General features: G+C 46.0%; 1 protein-coding gene across 2 annotated transcripts in view; it reads left to right on the top strand.

The window, feature by feature from the left end:
* The window catches only part of efr3a (EFR3 homolog A (S. cerevisiae)), a 90,046-nt gene that overhangs the window by 55,310 nt on the left and 8,777 nt on the right, over positions 1-25,959 (top strand). Inside the window, exons 9-20 of one of the 2 annotated variants that reach the window (XM_070973659.1) lie at positions 9,333-9,411; positions 10,255-10,390; positions 12,423-12,590; positions 12,806-12,920; positions 14,950-15,001; positions 17,349-17,521; positions 17,728-17,803; positions 19,468-19,629; positions 21,677-21,808; positions 22,059-22,126; positions 23,600-23,727; positions 24,685-24,735. In XM_070973659.1, coding sequence (XP_070829760.1) covers positions 9,333-9,411; positions 10,255-10,390; positions 12,423-12,590; positions 12,806-12,920; positions 14,950-15,001; positions 17,349-17,521; positions 17,728-17,803; positions 19,468-19,629; positions 21,677-21,808; positions 22,059-22,126; positions 23,600-23,727; positions 24,685-24,735 — 1,340 coding nt within the window. The remainder of the gene's footprint in view (positions 1-9,332; positions 9,412-10,254; positions 10,391-12,422; positions 12,591-12,805; positions 12,921-14,949; positions 15,002-17,348; positions 17,522-17,727; positions 17,804-19,467; positions 19,630-21,676; positions 21,809-22,058; positions 22,127-23,599; positions 23,728-24,684; positions 24,736-25,959) is intronic. The other variant, XM_070973660.1, reaches the window with a different exon arrangement.

Genomic DNA, 25,959 nt, shown 5'->3' with positions numbered 1-25,959 from the left:
ACCTGCACCTGACCGAAGCACACCTGCAGACAGACCGAAGCACACCTGCACCTGACCGAAGCACACCTGCAGACAGACCAAAGCACACCTGCACCTGACCGAAGCACACCTGCAGACAGACCAAAGCACACCTGCACCTGACCGAAGCACACCTGCAGACAGACCGAAGCACACCTGCAGACAGACCGAAGTACACCTGCACCTGACTGAAGCACACCTGCAGACAGACCGAAGCACACCTGCACCTGACCGAAGCACACCTGCAGACAGACCGAAGCACACCTGCAGACAGACCGAAGCACACCTGCAGACAGACCGAAGCACACCTGCAGACAGACCGAAGCACACCTACACCTGACCGAAGCACACCTGCACCTGACCGAAGCACACCTGCAGACAGACCGAAGCACACCTGCACCTGACCGAAGCACACCTGCAGACAGACCGAAGCACACCTGCACCTGACCGAAGCACACCTGCACCTGACCGAAGCACACCTGCAGACAGACCGAAGCACACCTGCACCTGACCGAAGCACACCTGCAGACAGACCGAAGCACACCTGCAGACAGACCAAAGCACACCTGCAGACAGACCGAAGCACACCTGCAGACAGACCGAAGCACACCTGCACCTGACTGAAGCACACCTGCACTCCTCTTCCTCCACTTGCATTCCTGTCCTCACACACACACACACACACACACACACACACACACACACGCTCACACACACACACACACACACACACACACACACACACACACACACACACACCTGCTACGTCTCGAGCACACACACCCACACACATGCACACACACACACACACACACACACACACACACACACACACACACAGGCGACCTCCCAGCACACACAGGAAATGAAATGAGGTCTGTTTTCGTGCGGGCGGCTGCCATGTGAGCGCGGCGCACCGTCGCCACCTGGGATTTAAAAATCGTCTCCGCTGCTCCTATTGGCCGGGCGGCCCCACCACTCAGCGTGGTTCACGTAAATTGGACAATTACGGAGAGAGCCGCTGAGATTTTCTTTGTCACAGTGTGTTTCTGCCTCACTGAGCCGCTCTGAGGCCAGCCTTCACCTCGCTCCTTTTATCCTCAGCGGCTCCACGAGCAAACGCTGCTGCAGATATTTAAATTAGTGGGTTTTTGTGTTGAGTACTTTCAGCCTCGCTGGCAGCGTGGCTCCAGGGATGGTGGTGTCGCTCTGTTGGTTCACATGCTGGTCCAACAGTGTGGAGTGAAAACTGTGTGTGTGAGAGGGAGAACATTTCATGAAGACATTCACGCTCTAAATGACGTCTGTGAGGCAGCTGGATTCATGAGATCACCGCGGGAATCCGTCTGGACAGGCTTCAGCTTGTGATCTTGTGGCTGAACCACATGCTAAGTTTGTGCATTCACATGTTAAGAGGCTAAGATATGCAGATATATGCATATTCACGAGTTAGCAAGTGTTAAACGTTTAGTGAAGGTCGACTAAAAGGCTGCGTGCTCTGTGTGAGCAAACCAACAAACAAGCACTCAGTGCCAAAATGCTAAACCGCATGTTAGCATCCTAACTGTAGCTATGACACCAAGCTAACTTATTTAACATGTTTGCAAACACAGTGAGGCCTCTGAATGTACTTTTGCATTGGGTGGACACGCAGCGCCACCGTCTGTCCACATCACAGCTGCATTAGCTAACGTACTGTAGCTCAAAGAAGGATAAAATGCTAATCGTGTTGAGTATGTTGGGGCGTTTCCGACTGTTTTTCTGCTGCTAACTGCAGTAATGCTTGTTATCCAGATAACAAATAAGCGTGGCGGATGATTTTTAAGACATGTAGTTCTTTGGATTGTGATTGCACTCGTGGGTAGTCCTGTGAATGGTGACAGAGGCGACAGCAGTAATATCCAGTGTGAACAGTCAGAGCATGGTGCCGCTGCTGGGGGCCGTTTGAGTGGAGGAGTCATTATCAGTGTAAACATCGTGGGCTCCCAGGGGCCTTTTCCTGGTAACACTGCAGAGATTTAATGTTGGTGCATAGTCCAGAACACACACACACACACACACACACACACACACACACACACACACACACACACACACACACAGTGTAGTTCAACTGGCTTCTTGTGCATTATTATTTGTAATGACTCTCTATCTCTGCTAGTCTACCAACAAGGACTGTGAGTCCTTTAAGGCTGATGACCTGATGATGGTGGTGGTGATGATGATGATGATGATGATGATGATGATGCACAGAAACTTGATCATCTACTGCATGATTAGCTGTCAATCATTCTGCGTTCACCTCAGCTGTCCAGTCAGGCAGAAATGACAGAATAAGGATGGAACAGGTTTGAATGAAGGAGTGGAGGAGTGGAGCCTTTCATCCCTTTGATGGTGATAGCTGTCAGCCATGAGGAGGAAGATCACAGCAAAGAACAGCCACATGTTGGAATGAAGCAACTCAATATATCAGCTACAGTAAGATGTTAAAACCTCCCATCAGGACAAACTAAAGTGTTCATACTGTCCAGTTTTTACATGCCTCTAGCCATGAAAGCAGCTGTGCTGTGTTTTTCTGCAGCTGCAGGTTTGTTGTGTCCAGTTGGGAGATGTTTGCATGAGTTCAGATACATTCACTGATGCAACTCTTACCAGAAGACGTCGCTGCGGCCGTGCTTGGACAGTTCGTCTGTGAAGCACAGTCAGACCTGCACGATGGACGGACAGACAAAGTTCAGAAGCCTCTTTTAGATTTTGCCGTCGTGTGGCCGGTCAGTCAGTGTTGCGGAGAAAAGTTGGTGGTGGTTTCAGTTTGCTGGAGGTCAGCGAGGATGCTGCAGACTGCATCCAAACGTCAATGATGACAGCATACGTTTCTGACCTGGGATCCCAGTCAATCAGTAGAAGAGGTAAATAACTCTAAATCTTTTGGAGATGCACAAGATAAATCGTCGCTGCCATAACTTCCACCAGCGACTTATGGAGGTCCAAGTTGAATTCATTTTGAGCAGCAGGATGTGGTGAACATCATTTCAGACCGTTGGAAATGAAGGCTTTACTCTCCACAGTTTAGAATTTGCACTTCTGGGGGTGAATGCCCTGCGTGCCTGCCTGTTTCCAGAAACACAGTTTTATGTAGATTTCATTTCATCCCAAACGCAGCCTGGTGTTTTCCGGTGGAGGGTGGAGCTAAGCGTCGCTGCAGGGCTGCAGTGAAAGTTTTGTGCCACGAAACAAAATGAGACGACATCTAAAAACCATAAACATCATGCCACGAGCTTGGTGAAAGACTGCGCTGCAGCTGCCATGTGATGGACAGATGGTCGTCACGCAGGTCTGCAGAGCTCACACAGCTGATCACAGTGTTTTTCCATGAAGCTTGTGAAGCTCTATGTGAAGCTCTATGTGAAGCTCTATGTGAAGCTCTATGTGAAGCTCTATGTGAAGCTCTTAGAGGTCTGAAGCAGTGTGTCAGGTGACACTGCTGCACTCTGCTTTCATTTGTTTAGCCTTGTTAGACTGATGCCGCAGCCTTTCAACCCTGAAGTGGAATTATTTCATGGCGTTTCTGGTTTAATTGATGGTAATTTAGACCTGCAGTCCTGTTGTCTGCGATTGCTGCCAGTAATTAATTCTCTCGAGAGGCTTCCCAGAAGCCAAAGACCCTCTGACTGACGGATTTCACCCGCTGATGGTAAGAGAAGGCTGGAAAGCTGCACCTCAGTGTGACAGTTACAGTTGAAATCAAAAGGTTCCTGTAAGAATATAAAAAGACGCTCTGGGTTTATTTAATTTGCTCTTTCTGTGTATTTTAATCTCCCTGAGATTCCTCAACAGGCTTTTTTCAGCCTTGAGTCAGACAGGTTGATCTGCAGCAGCAGTAACCAACAATCAGCCTCTTACTGCCGCCTTTAACAGATGACTGCATAATATTACTGAGGCTGCTTGACATCTGTAGACCTCTTCAAGAACTGAGCTGCATTTAAGCGTTTTTCTCTCTCACCAGCTGCTTTCATTGGTTTCCTTTTGCCTCAGAACTTTTTCAGTCACTTTGTTCAAAGCGCATCGTGATTTCCTCGCCGACGTCACGTTCACACGGCTTTTCCGCCTCAGATCAACAGTAATCTGAAGTCAGGACGCAGTTAGCGTAGCTTAGCGTAAAGACGGCAGGCAGGGAGAAACAACTAGCCTGCCAGAAAATATGCTAACTTATGCACGAGGTGAGAAATAGTAGGCGGGAAATCAAACTTCAGGTGTCGAGGTTTGATGTCAGATGACTCGTGAAGCCCCCCGCAGCTCTGCCGACATGGACGTCACTTCATTTGCAAGGAAACCAGCTGAATAATACCTTTCTCCTCTCTTGTTTGTTAGCTTGTTAGATTTGGTCTTCACCTTTGTGGTTTCAGCTCTGAGGTTTCCGGACGTGTCAGCTTGCTTTTCTGGCTCTCAGCATCAACAGACAAGCTTAGCCTGTCTTCTTTGAACTGGTGCAGAATCGTCCTGGAAAATAAATGTGGATACTAGAACGTTTTCAACGGGCTTCACATGTGAAACTGTCACTGCTTTCACTGCATGTTTCCGTCCATCCAAGGCTTATTAAAGAGACTCTGCCTGTCCGTCATTCACCAGGAAGGAGGAGCCTTTTAAATGAACAGCCTCCATCTTTATTTTCAGTCTGAGTCCGGGATCTTCATTTCTGTTGTTGCATAGTTCAGAAACCTCCTGTAAAACCTCCTGAAGGTGAAAGCAGCTTATAAAGGAGGGTGAACAGAGCATGCTGGTGCTTGTTTAGCTTTACTTTTATCTAAACCTGTTTCAAACTAAGTGTTTTCCTCAGCTCTGCACAAGCAGAGCAAAGAGGAAGACCCGTTGTAGTCATGGTGAATCATCAGTCATGCTCTTGTCTGTGATCACTGCGATTCGACGTAGAAGAACCTCCTCCTCCTCCTCCTCCTCCTCCTCCTCGTACTCCTTTTAGCTCTGCTTTGGTCTCTGTAGCTCCCTCTTCTTCAGCTGCTTTCTATCTGTCTGCTGTTTGGTATCAGGGCTTGCTTGATGCAAACAGCTGCTTGTTGCAGCTGGAAACGCTGAGACTGAACCAAAACAGTAAATGTGCTGTAAAAGTAGGAGCTGAAAGAGGCGGGAAGACCCTGCAGAGCTGCAGATGCTGATTCACCAACACTCTCTGACATTTCTGTTTGTAGATCTCAGACAGAAACGAGCGTTTTGAAGACATCGCTGTGGTCTCTAGGAGCGTGTGATCAGCATTCATCTATATTTTTAACATTTTTAGCTAAAATAATAAACTGCATGGAGCGTTAATTCATGCCCTCCTCATGCCAGCTGAGCTGTACTGTGGTCAGCTCTGTCTCTGCAGTCTGAGACAACCCACAATCCTTTGCTTCCCCCAGTGACACTGTCGCCTCTGCTGACACCCAGTCAGCGCTCATCTCAGGTGTCGAGCGCACACACCTGCCCTCAGCCTCCAGTCACCAGCGTTAAAGACTGCAGGTGTGAGTGTGTCGCCCTCACACTCTCACGCCGTCGCTGTCGATGAGTGCAACGTCTTCCCAGCCTGCTCCAGCTCTGAGCGGTGACTCGCTGCCATCATGCGCCTCCTACAGGCCAGGTGGTGCAGTGACAGACGAACGCCTGCTGTGACCTGCTGTTTTGTTTCTGTGTGTGTAAACCAGACAGTTAACAAAGTGATCAATCAGCAGTTTGCTGGACCTGATTGGATGAATCTCAGTTGTGTTGTAGTTATGGGGGACCAATCAGAATCAAATCCAGCTGCGTTGTTTTTTCTGGAACTAGTCTGTTTGTCCTTTGTCAGGCTTCATCAGCGCCCTCTGCAGACGCTGACTTTAAGGCTTTACGTTGATTTTTCCATGCACAGTAGTTCTCCCAACAGCTGGAAACAGACTTTGATGTGAAGAGCCCTGATTTACACACATTCAGGGGCTTCAGGTGTAGCTTCTCGAGCACATGTGTGTAGTTTTATCAGTGGTATGAAGGTAAATACAGGACGACTGTGGCTGAAGGTATGAAGGCAGAGATGAAACATCCATCAGTGCCGTCCAGCCTTTAATTTTTCTGTCGATTAAACAGCCGCTGTGCTTCTCATCTGTGAGACCAGTTCTGCTCCTGCAGAGCTCCTGCAGGGATGAGGAGGAGGAGGAGGAAGGGGGAGCGTCTTCAGACTATAAATAGCAGGGATTGGGGTTAACGGGCGGGAGGGTTTTGGGGGTTTGGATTGACGTCATGTTGCTGAACTGTTCTCACACAACCAGCCTTCGCTCCTCCTCATCATCGCTGGCCTCTGCGTTCTCCTTCTTTCTCCTTCTTTCTGTCTTTCTCTGCCTCGTCCTCCCTCTCTGTGTCTCCAAACGCTGTCCTCCCCTCTGCCTCTTTCCCTCACGGTGTTTTGTTACCATCAGTCCTGACAGACTGTTTAAAATGGCTGCTGAATCATCGTTGAATGGTTCGTCAGTGTGTGAGGTCTGTGGGTCTCGTCCTCATACTGAACAGAACAGGCCGATCGCCGAGCGTTAACATACATGTGACTGTTTGAGAGCCTTTTGTGATACCTACTGTGTAAGAGCTGCCGTTTTTCAGAAACAGACGTTTTAGCTGCTGACTTGTGAAGCCCTTCAGTTCAAACAGAAAGAGCAGCCCCAGTTTAATCCACCCATCAGTGAACTGGAGGTGCCTTTAAGAGAGAAACCGTCCTGAAGAAACACAGAGGAACGGTCGACCTCACGGCCGCTGGCAGAGACCGAGTGTGAGAGGAGGAAACGCTCTGTCGGCGTGTGGTCAGAGGTCCTGGTTTCACATCGCAGACGTGGATGAAGTGTTTGCGTCTGTGTGGATGAAAGGCGTCTAAAAGCTGCTGAAGGTCAGAGGGCAGGCGGATGAGATGGATGTTTGAAATGCTCCTGTTGACCTCCTGCTTTCCGCTGCAGCTCTCACACGTATGAAGAAAAGCAGTAACGTTCACGCTCTGGAAGAATGGAGTGAAATCACTGGTTACGCCGTGTAGAAGTACACAATCAGTGCGTTTGTTCGACCTTTGACCTGCTGAGCTTGTGCAGAATCCAGAGCATGTGCAACAAATGCTCAAGTAACTGGTTTACTGGTAAAACGATACGAGTTGTCGTCGTCGTCTTTGAATCCTGTGAATATCAGCATGTGAATCATCCGGTTTTGATGCAGGATCACACGATGTGCTGCGACAAGCCGTGCCTGAGAGGCATCTGCAGAGGCTCAGGCCGTTTGTTTGGCTGCTGCCGCTTTAAAAACTGAGTTCAGCTGCGTCCAAGTGGTTAATGCTGAAACACTGAGAATTTAAACTTCCACCTGCTTTGACTTTTCTAAAAGCGTCAATGAGACATCGTGACCTTCACAAGATATCAGCTGATAAAAGTGTCCTCATGAGAGACACTCTTATCAGCACGTGTATACACATGTAGTGTATGTATGTATGTATGTATGGGTTTATTTTGTCACCTTGTTTTTATCACTTTACTGTTTTACTCTTTGTAATTCCTGTGCTGCTGTTTTAATAGTTACTTTAATGAGGTGTTTAACATTGTACCTGTTAGCATGTTAGCAAGTGCAGCCTCACAGATCTGCTCGCATGTTTTAGATCTCCTCCCGTCAGAAAATACTGATGTTTTCCTTGATATCCATCGTGTAATCCGAGGCGGTGGCAGGAGCTGTGAGATTTGGCTGCTTTAAGATCAAGCTTGATGCTCTCATGTCTGTTTTCAAACTCGACGTGTTGGTCAGACTTTGAAGACTGATGTTGTTGAGGTTTCTCTTGTTGTAAGCAGGTGGGTGAATAAGTCAACCCCCTGCGTGCGTGTGTGTGTGTGTGTTCAGATATAAATAGCAGATGTATGTAATAAATGAGTTTACCTTGAGGCTGCAGGTGGGCTCTTACAGAGATGAGTAAATCTGTCATCCTCCATCTGCCGCTCACACTCATCTGCGTGCTTCTTCAACACCCTCACGATGTTCAATCAAACCTTTGACCTCTTGTTTTTCACCTCTGTGGCTTCACCTCCAAGTTCACGTTTAGATGCTCGGGTTCATCAGATCAGCGGTGGGAAGTCTCAGGTTTTCTCTTCCTGCTTTCCTGCATGTTAGTATATCTGATCCTCCTCTGCGTGATCTAATTATATCTGTTTATCTTTACATCAGAGTCTGCAGGCAGCTCTTCCTTCAGTTAACCAGCTGGGACGCACATTATGGCCTAAATTATGTTATGGAATAAAAATAAATTTGGAATCAAACCTAAAACCTCGATTTCTCTTAGATCCACGAGTGAAAAAACTTACCAAGTGAGAACAATAAAGGGGCTGACGATGTCTTAGTATTGATTTATATGTCGGCTGACACGTAGCAAGACATCGTAGTTCAGAAAAGTTAAAGATAAATTTGAGTTAATTTAGGAACAGTGTCTCCAATTCATAGTTTATTTCTACTCTGTAACTCACTCAGTGGATATCTTGTGCACACATCTTTGAAAACACTGGCTACTGGCTCCTTATCCAAAATATTGATCTTACATATTGTTATGAAACAGCTGATAATCAGATGAGCTTTCAGTAATTGAATTGTTTAAACAAGCCTCGGCCTCAGCCTCAGACCCAGACTCAGCCTCAGCCTCAGACCTAATCCCCAGCCTCAGCCTCAGCCTCAGCCCCAGCCTCAGACTCAGCCTCAGCCTCAGCCTCAGCCTCAGACTCAGACCTAATCCCCAGCCTCAGACCCAGCCTCGGCCTCAGCCTCAGCCTCAGCCTCAGACTCAGACTCAGACTCAGCCTCAGACCCAGACTCAGACTCAGACCTAATCCCCAGCCTCAGCCTCAGACAAAGACTCAGACTCAGACTCAGACCTAATCCCCAACCTCAGACCCAGCCTCAGACCCAGCCTCAGACCCAGCCTCAGACCCAGCCTCAGACCCAGCCTCGGCCTCGGCCTCAGCCTCAGACTCAGCCTTAGACCCAGCCTCAGCCGGCTTTGGTCAGGCTATAGGCTTGATGAAGAGTGCAGCTGTCTGCCTCAGTGTTTGAAGACCTTTGACATAATCTGTGAGATGTGATGACAACATGTTCCTCTGTCGCTAATAGTTCAGCCTCTAGAACTTTTCTGTCCATTAACATAAAACAGACACAAATTTTGATCTTGTCCATCAGCCCTGAACAGCAACTACAACTTTTCTGTTGAAGAATCTGTGTCCACTTAATGCTGCTGTTGACGAGGACAGTGGACTAATGATCTTCTTTGTTTTGTCTCTTTCTGTCTTCAGTCACCTGGACAACCACCACCTGTGGGACCCCAATGAGTTCGCTGTTTCCTGCTTCAGAATCATCATGTACTCCATCCAGGTACAGTTCACTCATGTTGAGAAAGAGTTAAAGTTACCAGTAAATTAAAATTTAAACTATGTTTTCAGTTTCTACTTTGTCACTACATCAGCATGACTTTAGAGATACTGCATGTCATGCAGCTTTTTACATCAGCAGTAGGTGCACCGTTAGCCCCGCCCTCCTCTTTCTCTTGGATCTCACCTGTCAATCATCTTGACAAGCTGTCATCCAGCCCCAGGCTTTCAGTCAGCGGCGTCTCTGAAGCCTCCACAGGCAGCTGTTTCTCAGACTCACTCTCTGTCTTCTGTTTCCTGCTCAGCTCCATTGTTGCCGCTCTGGATTCGTCTTCATGTAGGCGAGTCCTGGAGGAACGTCAGTCAGGCTTTAGAACATGCAGCACTGAACCTGCTCTGACTAAAATAATCAGCAACCTCAGAAAAGGTCTCAGTTCTTGTCCTGGTAGACCTCAGTGCAGCGTTTGATACGATTGATCATGATTCATTAATCAGTGGTCTTCAACAGTTGGTTGGTTCTGACTGTTTTAAACCGCTTTCAAACAAACATCAAAGGGAGAAAGTTTGGAGGTCGTGTGTCTGAGAAACATGACATCTGTTTTGGGGTTACACAAGGCAGCTGCCTCGGTCCATTGCTGTTCTCACTATACATGCTGCCACTAGGTGGCGCCATTAGAGAACACAATCTGTGTCTCTATGCAGACGACACACAACTGTGTGGTGACCGACAGCGTGCTGGATGTTTTCTTCCTCCTCAGTTATAACGTCCAGTCTGCCGGTCACATTCCAACTCTGTTGTAACCACGACTCAAAGCCTCCTCATGTCTCTGTGTTTGTCGTTGTCCAGGCTCAGCACTCCCACCACGTCATCCAGCAGGTCCTCAATCACCTGGACACTCACAACAGGAACACGCCGCGGGTCAGAGCCGGCATCGTCCAGGTCCTCCTGGAGACGGTGGCCATCGCCGCCAAAGGCTCCGTGGGTGAGTTCCAGCACCGCACTGGTTCCCACAGCTGGACCAGTCACGCATCATGATAAGTGTTTATTCAGAAATGTTGTCAGCTCGTTGATCTGTCGTCTGCAGAATGTCAATGAAGATCACGTTAGGCTCTGACACACACTGACGGGCTTTTTCTGCGAGTGTGACGTTTCATAGACTGAACTATCAGCTCAGTCTGTAGCTTCATGCAGGGTCTTTAATCACTCTGAGTGTCGCTCCTGGTCCACATGGGACCAGTCGGCTCACCGGGACCTTTTCCCCTGATAACACAGCTCTCAGCGTCACAGCTCAAGCACAAACCCCTCCACCACGACAAGGCAGCCATTTAAAGTTTATTAACTGCTTTAGAAGTTTAGATCATTCAGTTTTTGTGAGTCTACTTGTGTTTTACTGCCTCTCTCCTGGATAGGAATGATTCAAGAGACCAAAAGAAGTGATGTGTTCACCTTTGAAAGTGAAATCACGACTCCTCCCAATCTGTGGCTCGGTACAGTATGACAGCGTGGTCAGATTTACCGTCAGTATGTCCGTATAGAGCAGCTTCTGCAGACTTCCCCCACACGCCTGGCATTGACAAGCATCCTGGGTAATCACAGCGGAGTTCAGTGGTAAAACCGCTGATAGAATTATCTCGACATGTTCAGATTGATTTGAAACAAAATGGAAAAATAATCCACAAAATATTTACATGATGTTTTTAATCTGACATTTCAACAGAGCCTAAAACTGCAGCACTAAGATTAAAGAGATGCTAAATTGAACTGTCGAATGATCAATAACTCAGACTGAAAGATACAGAAACACCTGTATGATGTGTAATGATCCAGAAACAGCGGGTAGAATTTAATTCACTATGTAGTGCTCACACCTTATTTAACGAACCACAAGTCGGCTCATCATTTGGGTGAATTGAGCCTTTAAAATGTTTAGTTTGATTAGAGAGCACGCTGTTCAGCTCCACTGCACTGAAAGCAAACCTATGAGAAACACCTGGAAACAGAATCTGGTGCACACCTGGACGTACAGGTGTTTCTGTCTGTCTGTCAGACTCAGGCAGGAGTCGGTGTGAGTTTGTGGGGGAAGCTTCTGGTCCACATCAGGTAGTGGTTTTGTGTTGGTGCTGTAGAATAGCTCCGTCTCCACACCTGTGTGATGTCACCTCAGTAGATTCACTGTTAAAGGATCTTTTTTCATTCACTGTGTTACAGATGAGACGATGGACATCAGTTTCATCTGCGTGTCCAGCGTCCTGGTGTTCTTAGCGTAGCTTAGCACAAAGACTGGACGCGGTGGGAAACCGTTAGCCGAGCTCCACCAAACAGAAGAAAGCAAAGCGTTTCCCACGTCTGCACGTCGGTCTGATTTCTGTGTTTATTGAACAGGTTTGAATTTAAACAGATTATCGTCACATCAAGAGGCTCAAACAGGACAGATTATTTAACCCTCTGTGGGAAAAGCGATGTGCAGCTGCTGGCAGATGTTTTCAGTCTGTATCATATTGTGCAGAAGACAAAACAGTGTCAAAACGCTGAGAATACTTTGGGATCAGGAGTCTTTTCGGAAAGGTTTTCTCACAGTTAATACCACCATGTTTTAAATTGAATGTGCCAGAGGACGGCAGGGTGAGCCTGTCAGCACAGACTTGGACATAATCTGAGGTGTTGCTGTTTGTGACAGAGTGAATTAAGACAAGTGGACCAGAGACGACTGTGAGCGTGACCGACAGCACAGACACAAAGTGTTAGTGCCCGCGGTTCTCTGGGAACCCCTAATGAATGCTTTAAAACCTGACTCCATCAGGACCTTTTGATGGTGGTATGGATCCTGTGCAGCCACACACTCATCAAGTCTCCAAATATAGTGATGCACACTTTATATTATACTGTCAGAAAAGAGGGTTTCTCAGACCTTCAAGCTGCTTCAGTGGAAGTAAAAGCAGAAACCACGAGCTGTTTTTTCAGTCTTTGACTGCGCGGTGATGTATCTCTGCGTTGCATGTGTGGTGTGTTTGCAGGCCCCACAGTGCTGGAGGTGTTCAACACTCTGCTCAAACACCTGAGGATGAGCGTGGACTTTGAGCTGGGCGAGAGCTCCAGGAGAAACTCCAGCACCAGCGTTTCATCCGGCCGCGGCAAAGAGAGCGAGGAGAGAATCGTCCAGAACGCCATCATCCAGACCATCGGTACGACTCAAACCACACTCACACACATCTGTGAGGAGAGTCGCCAAAACAAAATCCACAGTTTTCTGAGCAAAATGGTGAAGCTCAGACTGTTTGTGTGCTTGTGAAGATTAAAAGCAAACAGACTGAAAGGAGAAAGTGTTTCGACCCTCCTACAACTGTTCAGGTCTTTGTGTTTGCGTGCTGACTCATCGTCTCTCGTGTCCTCCCGCCAGGCTTTTTCGGAGGAAACCTGCCAGACTACCAGCGAGCTGAAGTCATGATGTTCATCATGGGTAAAGTGCCAGTGTACGGGACCCCCTGCCACACCCTGGACACCGTCAAGATCGGGTGAGTCACACAGTCATTATCCAGGGAGCCCGGGGCGCCCACATCCTGCTGCTGCAGCCAATCAGCTCACAGCTCCCAGACGCCCGCTCTCCTGAATGCAGAGGCGGCGTGGCTCTGAACGCTGCACTCCGTCTTTTCTCCCCGTTAACACAGACACAGAGCAGACTGAGCAGTTTTAGTCCTGGTTTTCTGACATTAACACGCTCACGTGTTTGTCCGGTGGGAAATAATTAGCACCCGAAAACAATATTTCACACTTCAGAGTGTTTGCATAAATCGATCGACATGCCATCGATACTGAATGAGACACCAGCCGAACATCGCTGCACTGCTGGCATAATAATTAGCAAATAACTAGCTGCAGCCCTTCGAACAGCTTATGAATTTACCTGCAAATGTCAACATCAGTCAGTTTAGACCGTGAATTGTCCTCCAGTCAAACACGCAGTCACTCCCTGACTGAAGGAGGCCTCTGATGGATCTGCAAAGAGCTTCGAGTGAAAGAAAGCTGCTAAAAGTCAAATTCAGAATGACTTTGCAGCACAAAGTTCGGACTTCTGTCACCTCAGCTGGACTTTAAAGGACCAGCTCATCCTGAGCTGTGAGGCGTTCGGGCGAAGGCTGATTTTATCTTCCCTGAAACTGTTTGAATTGGAGTATCTATGGACACCTGAGGAGGCAAAACAGTATTTCACAGCGGCAAACCAACAGATGGAGAAAAGCTGGATAAAACATTCCAGTGCTGACTGATAAAATACCAGTTGATATAAACATGGGCAATAAACACATCATGAAAGACTGCCTGAAGCACAGTGAGAAGTTATTTTCATGCCTTCGTGGTGCATTCAGGTGCACTGTGTAAACTCAGGAATCTATACACAAATGGTCTCAACATATCAACTCAACCAAATAATATGCAAACTTCAGTATTTATTCATAGCAAGTCATATTGTCATTGCAGGCCTAACACACACACACACACACACACACACACACACACACACACACACACACACACACCATCCAAAGTGAATTGTGTCTTAATCTGTCCTCGCTTCACCTCCTGGACACCCTGCAGTGAATTCAGCTGTGGGGTCACTGAGACGATGGCTGGCCTTCTCCTCTCCAATAAAAGGAAGAAAAATAAGCTAATCCCTCCGGCCTCAGGAGAGCAAGAACAGATAATCCCAAATCAAACGAACACTGTCCTCCTCCTCCTCCTCCTCCTCCTCCTCCTCCTCGCAGCAGACCATCACACTCTCTCTTTCCTTTTCGGGTAATTGCTGGAGGAGAGAAATTTGACTGTGCAGCTCGTTGTTGTTACTAAGTGGAAACCTCGCAGCATTTTAGACGTTTAAGAGCTGCTGCTGCTGCTGCTGCTGCTGCTGATGATGATGATGATGATGATGATGATGATGATGATGATGATGATGCGTTCAGGGCCTTCACTCTTCCTCCTGATGGAGTCATGCTATCACTCTCACTGACACACAGACCTGATATCACTCTGTTACTGCAGCTCATATGGTTTTCTGTGCACGTTTTCAGTTTGATTCAACAGTAAAATTTGTATTTTATGCTATATTTCATCAGGAATGACTGTATTTTTTGAAGCCGTCACAGTGAACGTCCTTCACAGTCCTGTTATCTCCCTCCTGTTAACTTCAACATATATCTGGAAAAGTCAGCAACACTGCTGGATGTCATTTCTCTAATGAACGCTTCAAAGGTTTAGCTTCATTGTAAAGAAGAAATGAGAGTTTGAGGCAGGTCGAGACCCCAACAGATCCAGATGAGAAGATGAATCCAAACCAGGGTGAGCAGGACTCTGTGAACCCCCTCTCGTTTAGGCCATGTTCATATGACCCAGCTGGAAAAGACATAATCACTACAGTCAGAGAGGTCACCTGCAGCTGCTCCACCAGAGGTGTTGGCTTCAGATGTGCTGTGTGGAAACCGTGAAGAGAGACGTGTTGTCGTGGTGCTTCTGGCTGAATGTTGACCCTCCTCTTCCTCTCTGATCCCTCAGGCATCAGGGCACCAAGCGGATCCAGACCATGCTGCTCAGCTCCCTCATCATGGTGAGTCCTCCTCCTTTTCACTCCGCCCTTCACATCAACAGGTTGTGTCACTCGCTTCACGGCCGGGATGAAGCTGTTCTCATGAGTGAAGGGTCTGTGTTCGAGCAGCAGCTTTCAGCTTTTTCTTCCGTTAATTTCTTGCATTTTTCTCCTCCTGGTTTCTCAGTTTGATCGATCTGAGCAACTGTAAACAATGCAAAACAGCCCTCCATCTGCAGTTTACGCCACAACGAAACGAGTGCAAACGTGCAAACAACCTATTGGATCAAATCTGTTTTAACTGCAGTTCATTGAACGTAATTTGTTGAACCGAGGTTTTGTTCCTGGCAGCAGATTATGGACACATTGTCTAACACGTGAGGGAAGACATCATGAAGACATCGTGACAGATAAACGAAGCTTGGCTGCTCTCGTTTAAGTGATTACACGTCATCAAAGCGTCGTCATCCATTAACCAGATGAATCCACTGGTTCACAGGAAGTCATGCTCTGAGTGTGTCAGGTGTGTTTGTGTTGAACAGAAGAAGAAGAACTCCACTGCGGCTGCATGGACACAAGAAAAGACCCCAGAAAGACATTAAAAAGACACACCAGTCCTGCTCACGCGCTCCGGTCGAACTCCAGAATATTTAGAACATAAATCATCTGCAGAAATCCGCTCGAATACACAATGAAGCAACAGATCGTGAAATCAGTGTCTGAATTATCAGAGTTCATTTGTTCCCTTATAGAAAGTTTCTTTTTCCAAATGTTCCTTTCTTCCCCGCTTCCATAAGTCTTCATTATTTATTAGATTTTGGCTGTTTCACACTTCTGCCTCTTCACATGAATCGTTTCCTTCTCTCATCTTCTTCTGTGAGAGACCCTCATCTGACTGAGACGAGGAGGCACAGGTGGCACCAACACACCCAGCAGTGATGCACGCACACACACACACGCATGCGCGCGCACACACACACGCACGCACACACACGCTCCTGCAGCGTCCTCGATCGCTCTGAAAGCGATTAAATACAGCGTCCGTCTGTCCTCGGCTCGCCTCCTCACCGCCACCTGGCTTCTCAGTGCAGCTGGAGGAGGGGTGAAAGGTCAAAATATTTATAACGCCATGCAGCTGCAGATGGGACCATGTGTGTGCGTGTGTGCGTGTGTGTGTGTGGGTGTGCGAGATGCAGCAGCCAAAGCCCAGATGTTTGAGGGCTGCTCGTCAGGCTGAAGGCAGACGCTGAATCTCTCGCTGGTTCGGTTTTTCCGTGACGTGTGAACGCAACACGAGCGAGAGAAGAGCGACGACATACAACACTGTGCAGCAGTTCACATGCATCCAGCCTCAGTTTGGCTCCTATTGCACGTCTTCAGATTATAAGAAAACTGCTGTTTTATCTCTGTCATCACAACCTCAAACGTCCCCCAGCGTCACACGTCTCACCAAGAGCTGGAATCAAAGCTTTGGACCCTTGTCGAGTAGTTTATGGATTGTTAAGTGCACCAAACAGCAGCTGAAGCAGACAGAAGCAGCTCCAGTAGACGAGCTGTATGCAGTGAAATGAATGATTTGTCTGTGAGGAGCGTGACGGTTGTGTTAATGCACCCTGCAGGACACGTTTCAGGACCCCATCACTGCTGCCCTGAAGTCTGTTTTTGCATGACCTGATTTAAATAACAGCCTTTGTGTTTTATTCTCAGACTCACCTGAGAAGTCTCATGTGTTAGATGTGTAGATGTGTTAGAGTCCTGCAGAAAAGCAGCAGAGCGGTGTCCTCAGAGTGGACGCCTGGATGTCTTATCAGTGTCATAACTCAGGTGTTATATTGTTTTTTCAAACCATCAGTTTAGATGTGTTATAGATCTGCAGCTATGATCAACTTTTCTAACCAGGAGAACAAAAAGTGTCTGTCAGGGCTGAAGCAAAGACATGAAGGGCTTACATTCATTTATTTATTTAAGAGGAGGAGGAGGAGGAGGAGGAGGAGGAGGAGGAGGAGGAGGAGGAGGTGTTAAAGCTCGGGTAGACTGTCCAGGGAGCCCATCCTTCTGTTGCAGAGCGCTCACGCTGTTAAAATACTTCTCGTTAAGTTTCATGTGGATCCCAGGAACTGTTTCTGAAGCACATACGTTTGTTAAATGAGGATTGAAACCCCCCCCCCCCCATCACATCAGAGTCACGTATGAGAGAAAAGGTCAACATTTGGACACTTTCAGCAGCTTGTGAACGTAACCTTTACACTCTGTTGGGCGGTGTTTCTCAGCGAGCCTCCCTGTGGATTAATCGCATCACGCTGTGATAAATCTGCTCACACCTTCCTCCCCCCTCTTCCCCCCTCTTCCCCCCCCCCCTCTACCTCAGGTAACCTCTGGCTTTAAGTCCAAGTCCATGGCAGCTGCGTTGCCTCCTCCCTTCCTGGACCCGCTCTTCTCCATCTCTCTGATGGAGGACAGCGAGCTGAGGCAGCTGGTGCTGGAGATCCTGCACAACATCATCGATCGCCATGACAACCGTGCCAAGCTCCGTGGCATCAGGTAGGAAGTGCACCTGTCAGACTGCGTATAGACAGTGAGCTTTGTCACTGCACACCCGTGTGTCCGTCAACGGATCCACGCATGATTTTAATCTTTGAGAGTATTCAGGACTAAAACCAGAATCAGCAGCTCTGATACTGGTTTCAGTCATCGGGATCCCATTAATAACTGGCCTCATTCTGGTTCTGTGTCTCCTTCTGTTGCAGAATCATCCCCAATGTTGCAGCGTTGAAGATTAAAAGAGAGAAGATTTCCAAGCAAGACGTTGCATTCATGAAGAAGGTAGAAAATCCAACGATGAAGCTTCCAATCAGCTGTTTGCTTTCACGAGCAACTCGTCACACAGAGTTAAACTGATAACCATCATTTCAGTCTGCTGGTAAAGTGAACAGTTAAAACTGCTGTACAGGGAGACTGGAAACATTTCATCTGACAAGCGTGATGATTAATAATCAAACCTGCTGCTAAAAAAGCTCCAATAAAGCAGCAGCTGACATTAAAGATATTTGCAGAGGTCATCGTGTTAGAAAAATGTGGCTGCACCTTCAAAACTCGCTGACCCTGACTGGAGAAGCCCGCCGCCCATCAGCGCACGACATTTCCAAACGGTTTAAGCTGTTCACCTGTGAATCACACCTGAGCTGCAACCTTTACCCGCACGTCAAACACCTGAAAGAACAGCCGCAAGGCCGGAACCGTCGCTGGGTGTTACCTCCGCTCACTTCACCGCCTTCATCAGTAGCGTTCAGAGCAGATGAAGCCGCCTCAGCGGCTCTGCTTCACTGTCAGAGGTCATTAATCCAGATGTATTCATTAGTGCTGAATAGAAGTCGCTGGCCTTCACTTTCCATTAGGCTCCACATCACATGGAAATGCAGGATCAAGGCTGTGACTCCAAAGACCATCTCTGAAAGCCCTGTTCAGGCTGATTCAGAGCTAATGGGGCGAATCTTTGTGGCATTTTCACTTTGTAGCACAATAACATTTCTGTTCTGGAGGTGCTGAGTGTAGAATATCATTTTTATCATCAGTCGATCTGCTGATGTTTCAGTCCGTTGATGTTTTGGTCCGAAGAGCCAAACACCCTTTCCTGAAGGAGACATTTTCAAATGTCTTGTTTTGTCCAACCAACAGTCCAAAACCCAAATTTCCTCAGTGTTTTATGACAGAAGACATTTCGTGAGGTTATTTTAAAGATTTGTGTCTTCAGCAGGAACCAATGGGCTTCAGAGCTGAGAGCCACAGACAGGAAGTCATCACACCGTTTGTTTGGATCTTTACATGAGATGTGTTGACAATAAGAAACAGCAGATTTATCCTTTAAGCTGAAGGTAGCTCATGAAGCTGCCTGAACGCCTTCAGCCACGTTTGGCGAGCTGATCCCACGTGGAGACGAGGATAACTGACGGCCACCAGGTGATGAGCTGGAACAGATGTTGAAGAAATCTACCAGAAAGACCAAACATGCAGCGAAGGTGAACGAGTGAACGAGCGATCGGCAGTGACCCCGATCGGCAGGGTCTTCAACTCCCACTCCTGGAAGGACTCTTTCTGGGTCAGTAGAGGGGGTCATGTTTGAAGCCTCGCTGCTGGACGCCGAGGTCAGCAGGTCATAGCTGCTTGTCGTCAGGACTACCAACGGTCACGCCGGACTACAGCAATGAAGAAACCACCAAGCTGGAGGAGATGACAGACATCAGAGGACAGGCTTTGGCCAGAAAAAGTAGTCACATGGGAAGAGGCGTCTTTTCTCACCGTGCGGTGAACAAAGAGCGTTCATCGTCTCCGACTGTCGGGCTGTTTGACTCTGTGCTGATGCTGTTTCACATCACAAACCTGCTTTTTGCTCTAGACCATTATTTATATTAACGTCGGCTGATTACGTCTGTGCAGGTATCTGCTGCATTATCGCGTGTTTCTTATCACTGTGTTAAAATCCTCTCCAGCATGGCCAGCAGCTCTACCGTCACATCTATCTGGGCTGCAAAGAGGAGGATAACGTCCATAAAAACTTCGAGCTGCTCTTCACCACTCTGGCCATTCTGACCATCGAGCTGGCCAACGAGGAAGTGGTCATCGATCTCATTCGGCTCGCCATTGCTCTGCAGGTAACCATGGTTACTCATCTCAGTCGGTCTTTGTCCTATGATTTGCTGCCGTTTTATCGTGAATTTTGCTGTTGTTGCCTTTAGAAAGCTGCAGTTTGAGACCTCAGAAGGAAAAACACATTAAGTGTTAGTGCACATAATTTTTAATGATGATAAAATAATGGAATGGAAAAAGTCCCAAAAACCTTCACATCAGTAAAAGCAGCATGATGACAAATAAAAGCTCTTCACTCAAATGTAAAACTGAACAAGTGTTTTCAGTTTACTCAGAGAAGAAGAGAAAGAAGAGCAGCAGAGTTTGGTTTGACTGTTTTGAAGGAAGAGAAAGCAGGAAGGAAGAAAACTGAAAGGAAAGAGGAAGTAAAAAGGTAAAAGGACAAAATAAAAGATGCAAAATTGAGGCAAAAAGAACCAAAGTTTCATATTTATAATTGTTAAGTTGCACACAATAAATGTATACGTGCTCACAAGATAAAAGTAGTTTATGGGAACTCAAGTCTCCTTTTGTAGAAAGAAAGACTTTAAAATTTTCACTGGTCGTCAGTTCTGTTTGTGTCATGTAGAATCCTGAAGTCTGTAAAACTCTCAAATGTAGCCAAGAAGTAAAAAGTGAAGTATTTCCCACTAAAACACAGTAAACAAACTTAAAAACTTGATATACAGCTGCCTCCTGAAACTCTACATCAGCACTCCTCACGGCGCTTTAATCTCCTCGATGTGTCGATGGCGTCACGTTTTGTGGCCGGTGAGTCGTTGTGCTGTCGTCTTCAGCCCTTAATGTCATGAGACTGGAGACCTCACGCAGGTCCAATAAAACCTCCTGCATGTGAGACGGAAGGGAGGTGTGAAAGAAGTCTGCACACACACACACACACACACACACACACACACACACACACACACACACACACACACACACACACAGCAGCTGCCGGTTTGTGTATCACGCTGAGGTTTTATCATCCCGAAATGTCACAGCGCTGTAGACAAGAGGCGTGCACACACACACATGAATACACACATAATGGTAGTACAATGTGTAACATCACTGGGTCCAAACTCTGGACATCTTTAACCCTTTGAAATGATGAAAAATGACTGCAATGATTAACCAATCACCAAAATACTTTATACAAACTATACAGCAAGACAGATGCTGGAAGGAAATTAGGGAATTTGGGCCTCTAGAATAAAATAAGGCCTTCAAGCTAAGAAACATAAGAAAATGCCGAGGGAAGAAAATGCAAAAAATTAAAGTTAATGAACACAAAAAATTGTCTTTGTACTGTTTTGAGTTTATGTAAAAAAAGGATTAGCAGAGTATCACATTCAGTATTATTGATTTTCAAGTCCCAGGTGTGTTTTTGGAATCGGGCTGTACACAAAAGTACACTGTAGATACTTAAATACATTTTTCACAAGTCCTTAGAATAAAGTACTAAAGTAGTAATCTACGAAGGTACTTTTTATCTTATTGGTTTTTCAGACAAAGTGAGGCTGAACAGTTGCATGTAAAGTCAATGGAAAGACGTGAAGATGAGTAAATTTGGTGAGGGAGGCACATGTTGAAAACTTGTGTTACACTTCTAAATCTTCATAAATCTACTTGATAAATGTACAGTGATTGAAAAAGTAGAAAAATTGAAGGGAAATCACAGAAAGACCTGGAGTTCCTAATACGTACTGGTTCATGAACACAGGCTTGTAGCTAGCTCACAGGTTGTTGTTTCCTGTAGCGGCGGGGATTTTGACCAATGGCAGGCTTGTACCCACAGTCTAACCCGGCGAGTCGGACTCCCTGATCAGTGACAGAAAGTGCTTTCTTTGTTGGATGTCTCAGATGTCTCTCCACTGCCATCTGTGTCATAAATAAATGCGGAAAAATCTTTACATTTTAAAGTTTTAATCAGTTTTGAGGACTCTGCAGTCATTGATATCGATGGAAATCTCCACAGATAAACATTATAAGGAGTCAATGAGTAAAAGTCCACCTCGCTCTTATTTCTTCTTGCTAAAGTGTTTGTCAATGTGTGGTTGCTCTGTGCAGGACATGGCTCTGGCTAACGAGGAGAACATGCCAATGTTCATTCGCTGTGGCATCATGGCGTTGGTGGCGGCGTACCTCAACTTCCTGAGCCAGATGATCGCAAACCCTCCCTTCTGTCAGCACGTCAGCAAGGTGCATCATTGACTTCACTGCGATGTTACTGATGTCATCAATTGGAGTGTTGAGGAAGCTCTTGGTTGATGTTAGAGACCAGTTTGTAAAGCTTCTTTTTTCTAAACCTCAGAAGTCCATTAATATGCTGATGATGCACCGCTGTTTGGCTGTTAAGTGTAGTTACTGTCGTTCTTCTTTATAGGCCTGCTGTGAACTGAAGTGGTTCATTTTTGAATACCCTTTGCTGCTTCTGTTGTTCTCTCTCCAGGTTATTGAGCTGAGGAACATGGATGCTCCATACCTCCTCCCAGAGCACATCTTCAGAGACAAGTGTCCGTAAGTATGCACAACCGAGCAGATTGGAGGTTTGGTTTCATAAATATTTCTAGAGTCAGATAAAAATCTGATGGGTTAAGGCTCAACACAGCGGAAAGTCCAGTTTTACATCAGTTGCAGAAAATAATGGACTTGTTGACCATTATAACCTCATGAGGCCAATGTTAGAACACTACAAACCACAGCCGTAAAAATCGTCTCTGTACTATCAAATGTCAGTACTTTGTTGGTACAAACAGAATCAGCATCAGTAGAACAAGTCTGAGTGTCAAGCTGACAGTGAAACTAAAGAATTAGTAAACAAGACCAGCAACATGAGCAGACATGAATTAGACAGTTCCCAATTTGAGTCAAAATGTTGCCAGTTTTAGATTTTTGTTTCAGCTGTGTTCTTCTCTTTAGACAAAGTAACATTTATGAGAACATGCATATATTCATCAAAGCAGGACCCACGACTCAGGAATGATATCAGCATTAGTACTGAACATACAGTTTCATTTCACAGCTCCAGTTTGAGTGATCTCGGTGTCCGTAGACACGCATGTTCTCCATAAACGTAACTTCGGCCCAGCATGAAGTCGTCCACATATCAGGAATCTTGTTTGTGACGGAGCTCTTTATTCCAGAGGTTCAGTGGTTGAGATAAGTCGCTCTCACTCCACTGCTGTAGCCCTGATAGAAAGGAGAGGTCCACTGGTAAATGAGCAGCATGCCTGAAGTGAGATCTTTGGAGATTTACATCTTAAAAAGAAGCAACAACCTTAAAATCTGGTGAAAACATGACGGCTTAAAGCAAAGGCGAGATAAAGATGTTGAGGATGTTCAGAACCTTCTGCTAAGCCTTTAAATCTCTTGTTTGTGTTTTAACCATTATTTGTCCGGATCTTTTTCCTCAGCATGCTGCTTCAAATTCACTCACCCAGAAACTGGACCACCTTCTTTGCACAATCTAAAACTTTCAGCTGGATGGTATCAGATGATAACGCTGCTTATCAGATGTCCTTCAGCCTTTAATCCCATGCAGTCTGGGACCATCTCCTGTGCTGGTCTGGATTCTGGTTTGCTTGAGGGAGGACAGAGAGTGAAAATCTGTTATTTTGGTGTTTACCTCCAGTATTCAGATGTCCTGGAAACACAAAGCAAAGAGAAAAAAACCCACATCCTGCAGTCATTCTCAGCTTTATCTGGAGCTCCAAAAATCATCAGGCATCTGCTGATAAAACCTGATTATGAGATTATTAGGACCAGGATCTGTTCCTGGTTCTAAATCCCCGTCTACTGTCACCCTCTGCAGTGAAAGATGCCGGACATGAGTGCCTTAAAGCCTCTAGACGGCTGTTCTGTTTCATTTAGATTATCAAGACTCAAACTTTTATCCAAATTCAGCACTAAACTAACCAAATGCACTGCTGGAAATATGTGTGATCGATGGTTCCCAGTCTTGGCTTTCATCCGTCTCCTTCTGCTTCACAGAATCCCTGAATCTTTGGACAAGGAGGACAGACCCCTGTACTTCCAGACAGCCGACATGGCCGAGTGTCTGGCTGGACCTGGATACAACGCAGAGAGACTCTCCATTCCATACGTCCCCCAGGTCACAGGTACGACAGGCCGGGTTAAACCCTGCAAGCTGCATGCAGCTTCACAGCCTCTTTTATGGAGCTCTGAGGGGTTTTGGAGAAAGCTCCACATTTTAGCCTTTATTGGTTTAAATTAGAAACCGACTGAAAAGGTTTCAGGTGTCGCTGTTACCTGATTTTATTTCATTCATTCTTTCATTTAACCCCTTAAAATCAGCGTGACTCATCTTTTCAGGCTCAGCTGTGCAGTCAGGTCTCGTTCTAACACACAGAACTTCACTTTAAATGCTCATTGCATGAGTAAACATTAATGATGCTGTCGTACAGTGAAAATGTCTCTTTCAAAATGTAAACAGACTTAATTAGAGATTAAAGAGGATATTAAAAATGAGTCGGATTAGAGGATTCAACGTGTAGATTGTTATCTTCTGTTGCTCTGTGTTATTTTTTTATTTCCCTTCATTTTAAACTCTCGTCGACTCTCAGTTGAAGATTTAGCCGAGAAGACTTTGTAGGATTAACACTTTAAGGGCCTGTAAATAAACAAAAAATAAGCCCTAAAAAGCCACGGTGTGATCAGCTTTATTCCACAGGAGGTGTAATAAAAGGATATTTCTCATTACGTCTTTTAAGATTTTATGTTCCAGGTATGTTTAATCCTCACGGCTCGTTTTCTTTCATTTTAAAGACCTAACTCTGCAAGTGGACTCAAAAGTCATACAAACCTGATTCAAGGAAGATGTTATTTCATTCTTCTCAGGGGATCTCATTTGCTCTTGTTCAAATGAAGTTATTCGGTTAGTGAGGATCCAGAGTGGAGGCGGTGAAGCCTTGACATTAGTTTAGTCAAACTACACTTTGACTTCCTCCGGACCAAACTGGGACCAGGTTCAGAAATGTTTCTGATATTCGGCTCGTCTGTGGTTTAACATTGTGCTTCTCTTTTCTTTCCTCTGCCATGCTTTCATCTAACATCAGTGCTTTACACAGTAGGAAAAATCCTCCACAGGTGCAAGCAGACGTCCAGAGGTAACCAGCTAGAGTAGAGCTGTAGATCCAGCCACAGAGCTCCCGCCATTATAGTTGGGTTTAGTTTGACAAAGCATCAATGAAGGTTTTAGCAGCTAAGACATCTTTGGTTCTGAATTACAACTTCGATAGTTTTGTTTTTGGCTCATGCACCTTTGAGGAGCTTCAAGGGTTTTCTTTACCACTCAGCATGAACCACCGTGAAAGAGGCTGTTTGAATGAGTTTGAATATCACCGGTGTCCGATACTCTGTCATCATCACCAGCCGTGCTTTTAAGAAGTGAAAATAAATGTATGGAGTACCTAAAGATTTTATTTTTATTTATTTTTATTTTATTTATTGTTATTTAATTTTATTACCTTTTTACCTGTATCGCTTTCAGCCACTGGAATTTCCCTGAGGGAAATAAATAAATAAAGATTGAATAAAGTCCAATCTAATCTAATCTAATCTAATCTAATCTAAGATCCCGTCCAAACTCATTTGTGTCTGATGTGCTTTTTTCACATAAAGTGACCTTATTTAGACATTATGAAACCACATCAACCTGTACTCCCTCATTCAAAAGTCCAGAGTCTACAAATAATGTTCAGAAGTTTAACTAGTCAAACTGGTCTTGATATCACAAAATCAAGCTTGCAGGTCTTAAAACGCGACTCAAACTCTGCACAGTGAAGCTCAAACATCAAAGTGAAGTAACATTTTTGAGTGGAGGGAGACTTTAAATTAGTTCTACAGCTCTTTAATTTCTCTGTAAACAGCCATTAAAGCTTTCGACTTCCTGGTGTTGAGATTCAGAACTGTTGTAGAGATGATGCTGCTGTGGCTGAATGCGGTCTTCTAAGGACAGATCCTCGCTAAAATGTGTAGTGGATGTATACCCGCCGAGACAGAAGAGGGAGTAGAACCCACCACCCTGTAGCGTAGATTCCTTTCCACTGAGCAACACTGGATCCAAGCCTCTAGACCTATCGGCACGCTTAGATGATGGACCAACACTCTGAGCGCTTAGAGGATCAGTCCCGTAGCTTGGTGGTATTTCTTGCTGCCTCCTCTGATGACTGTTGTGTGTAGCTGTAGACATCGTACGCTATACACAAATCAAATGGTTTGGTCATTTGTACCGCTCTTTTGTTTGCACTGCATCTGGAACTGTTCCGGTGAGTACACGTCCTACATGTAGACGTCCTGTGTAGACTATGAATATTATTGCAGTCTGTGTT

The sequence above is a fragment of the Chaetodon trifascialis genome, chromosome 11 (genome assembly GCF_039877785.1).
Source record: "Chaetodon trifascialis isolate fChaTrf1 chromosome 11, fChaTrf1.hap1, whole genome shotgun sequence".
NCBI classification, from domain to species: domain Eukaryota; kingdom Metazoa; phylum Chordata; class Actinopteri; order Chaetodontiformes; family Chaetodontidae; genus Chaetodon; species Chaetodon trifascialis.
Note: the sequence above shows the minus strand (reverse complement) of the source record. Positions and strands in the feature narration are given on the sequence as shown.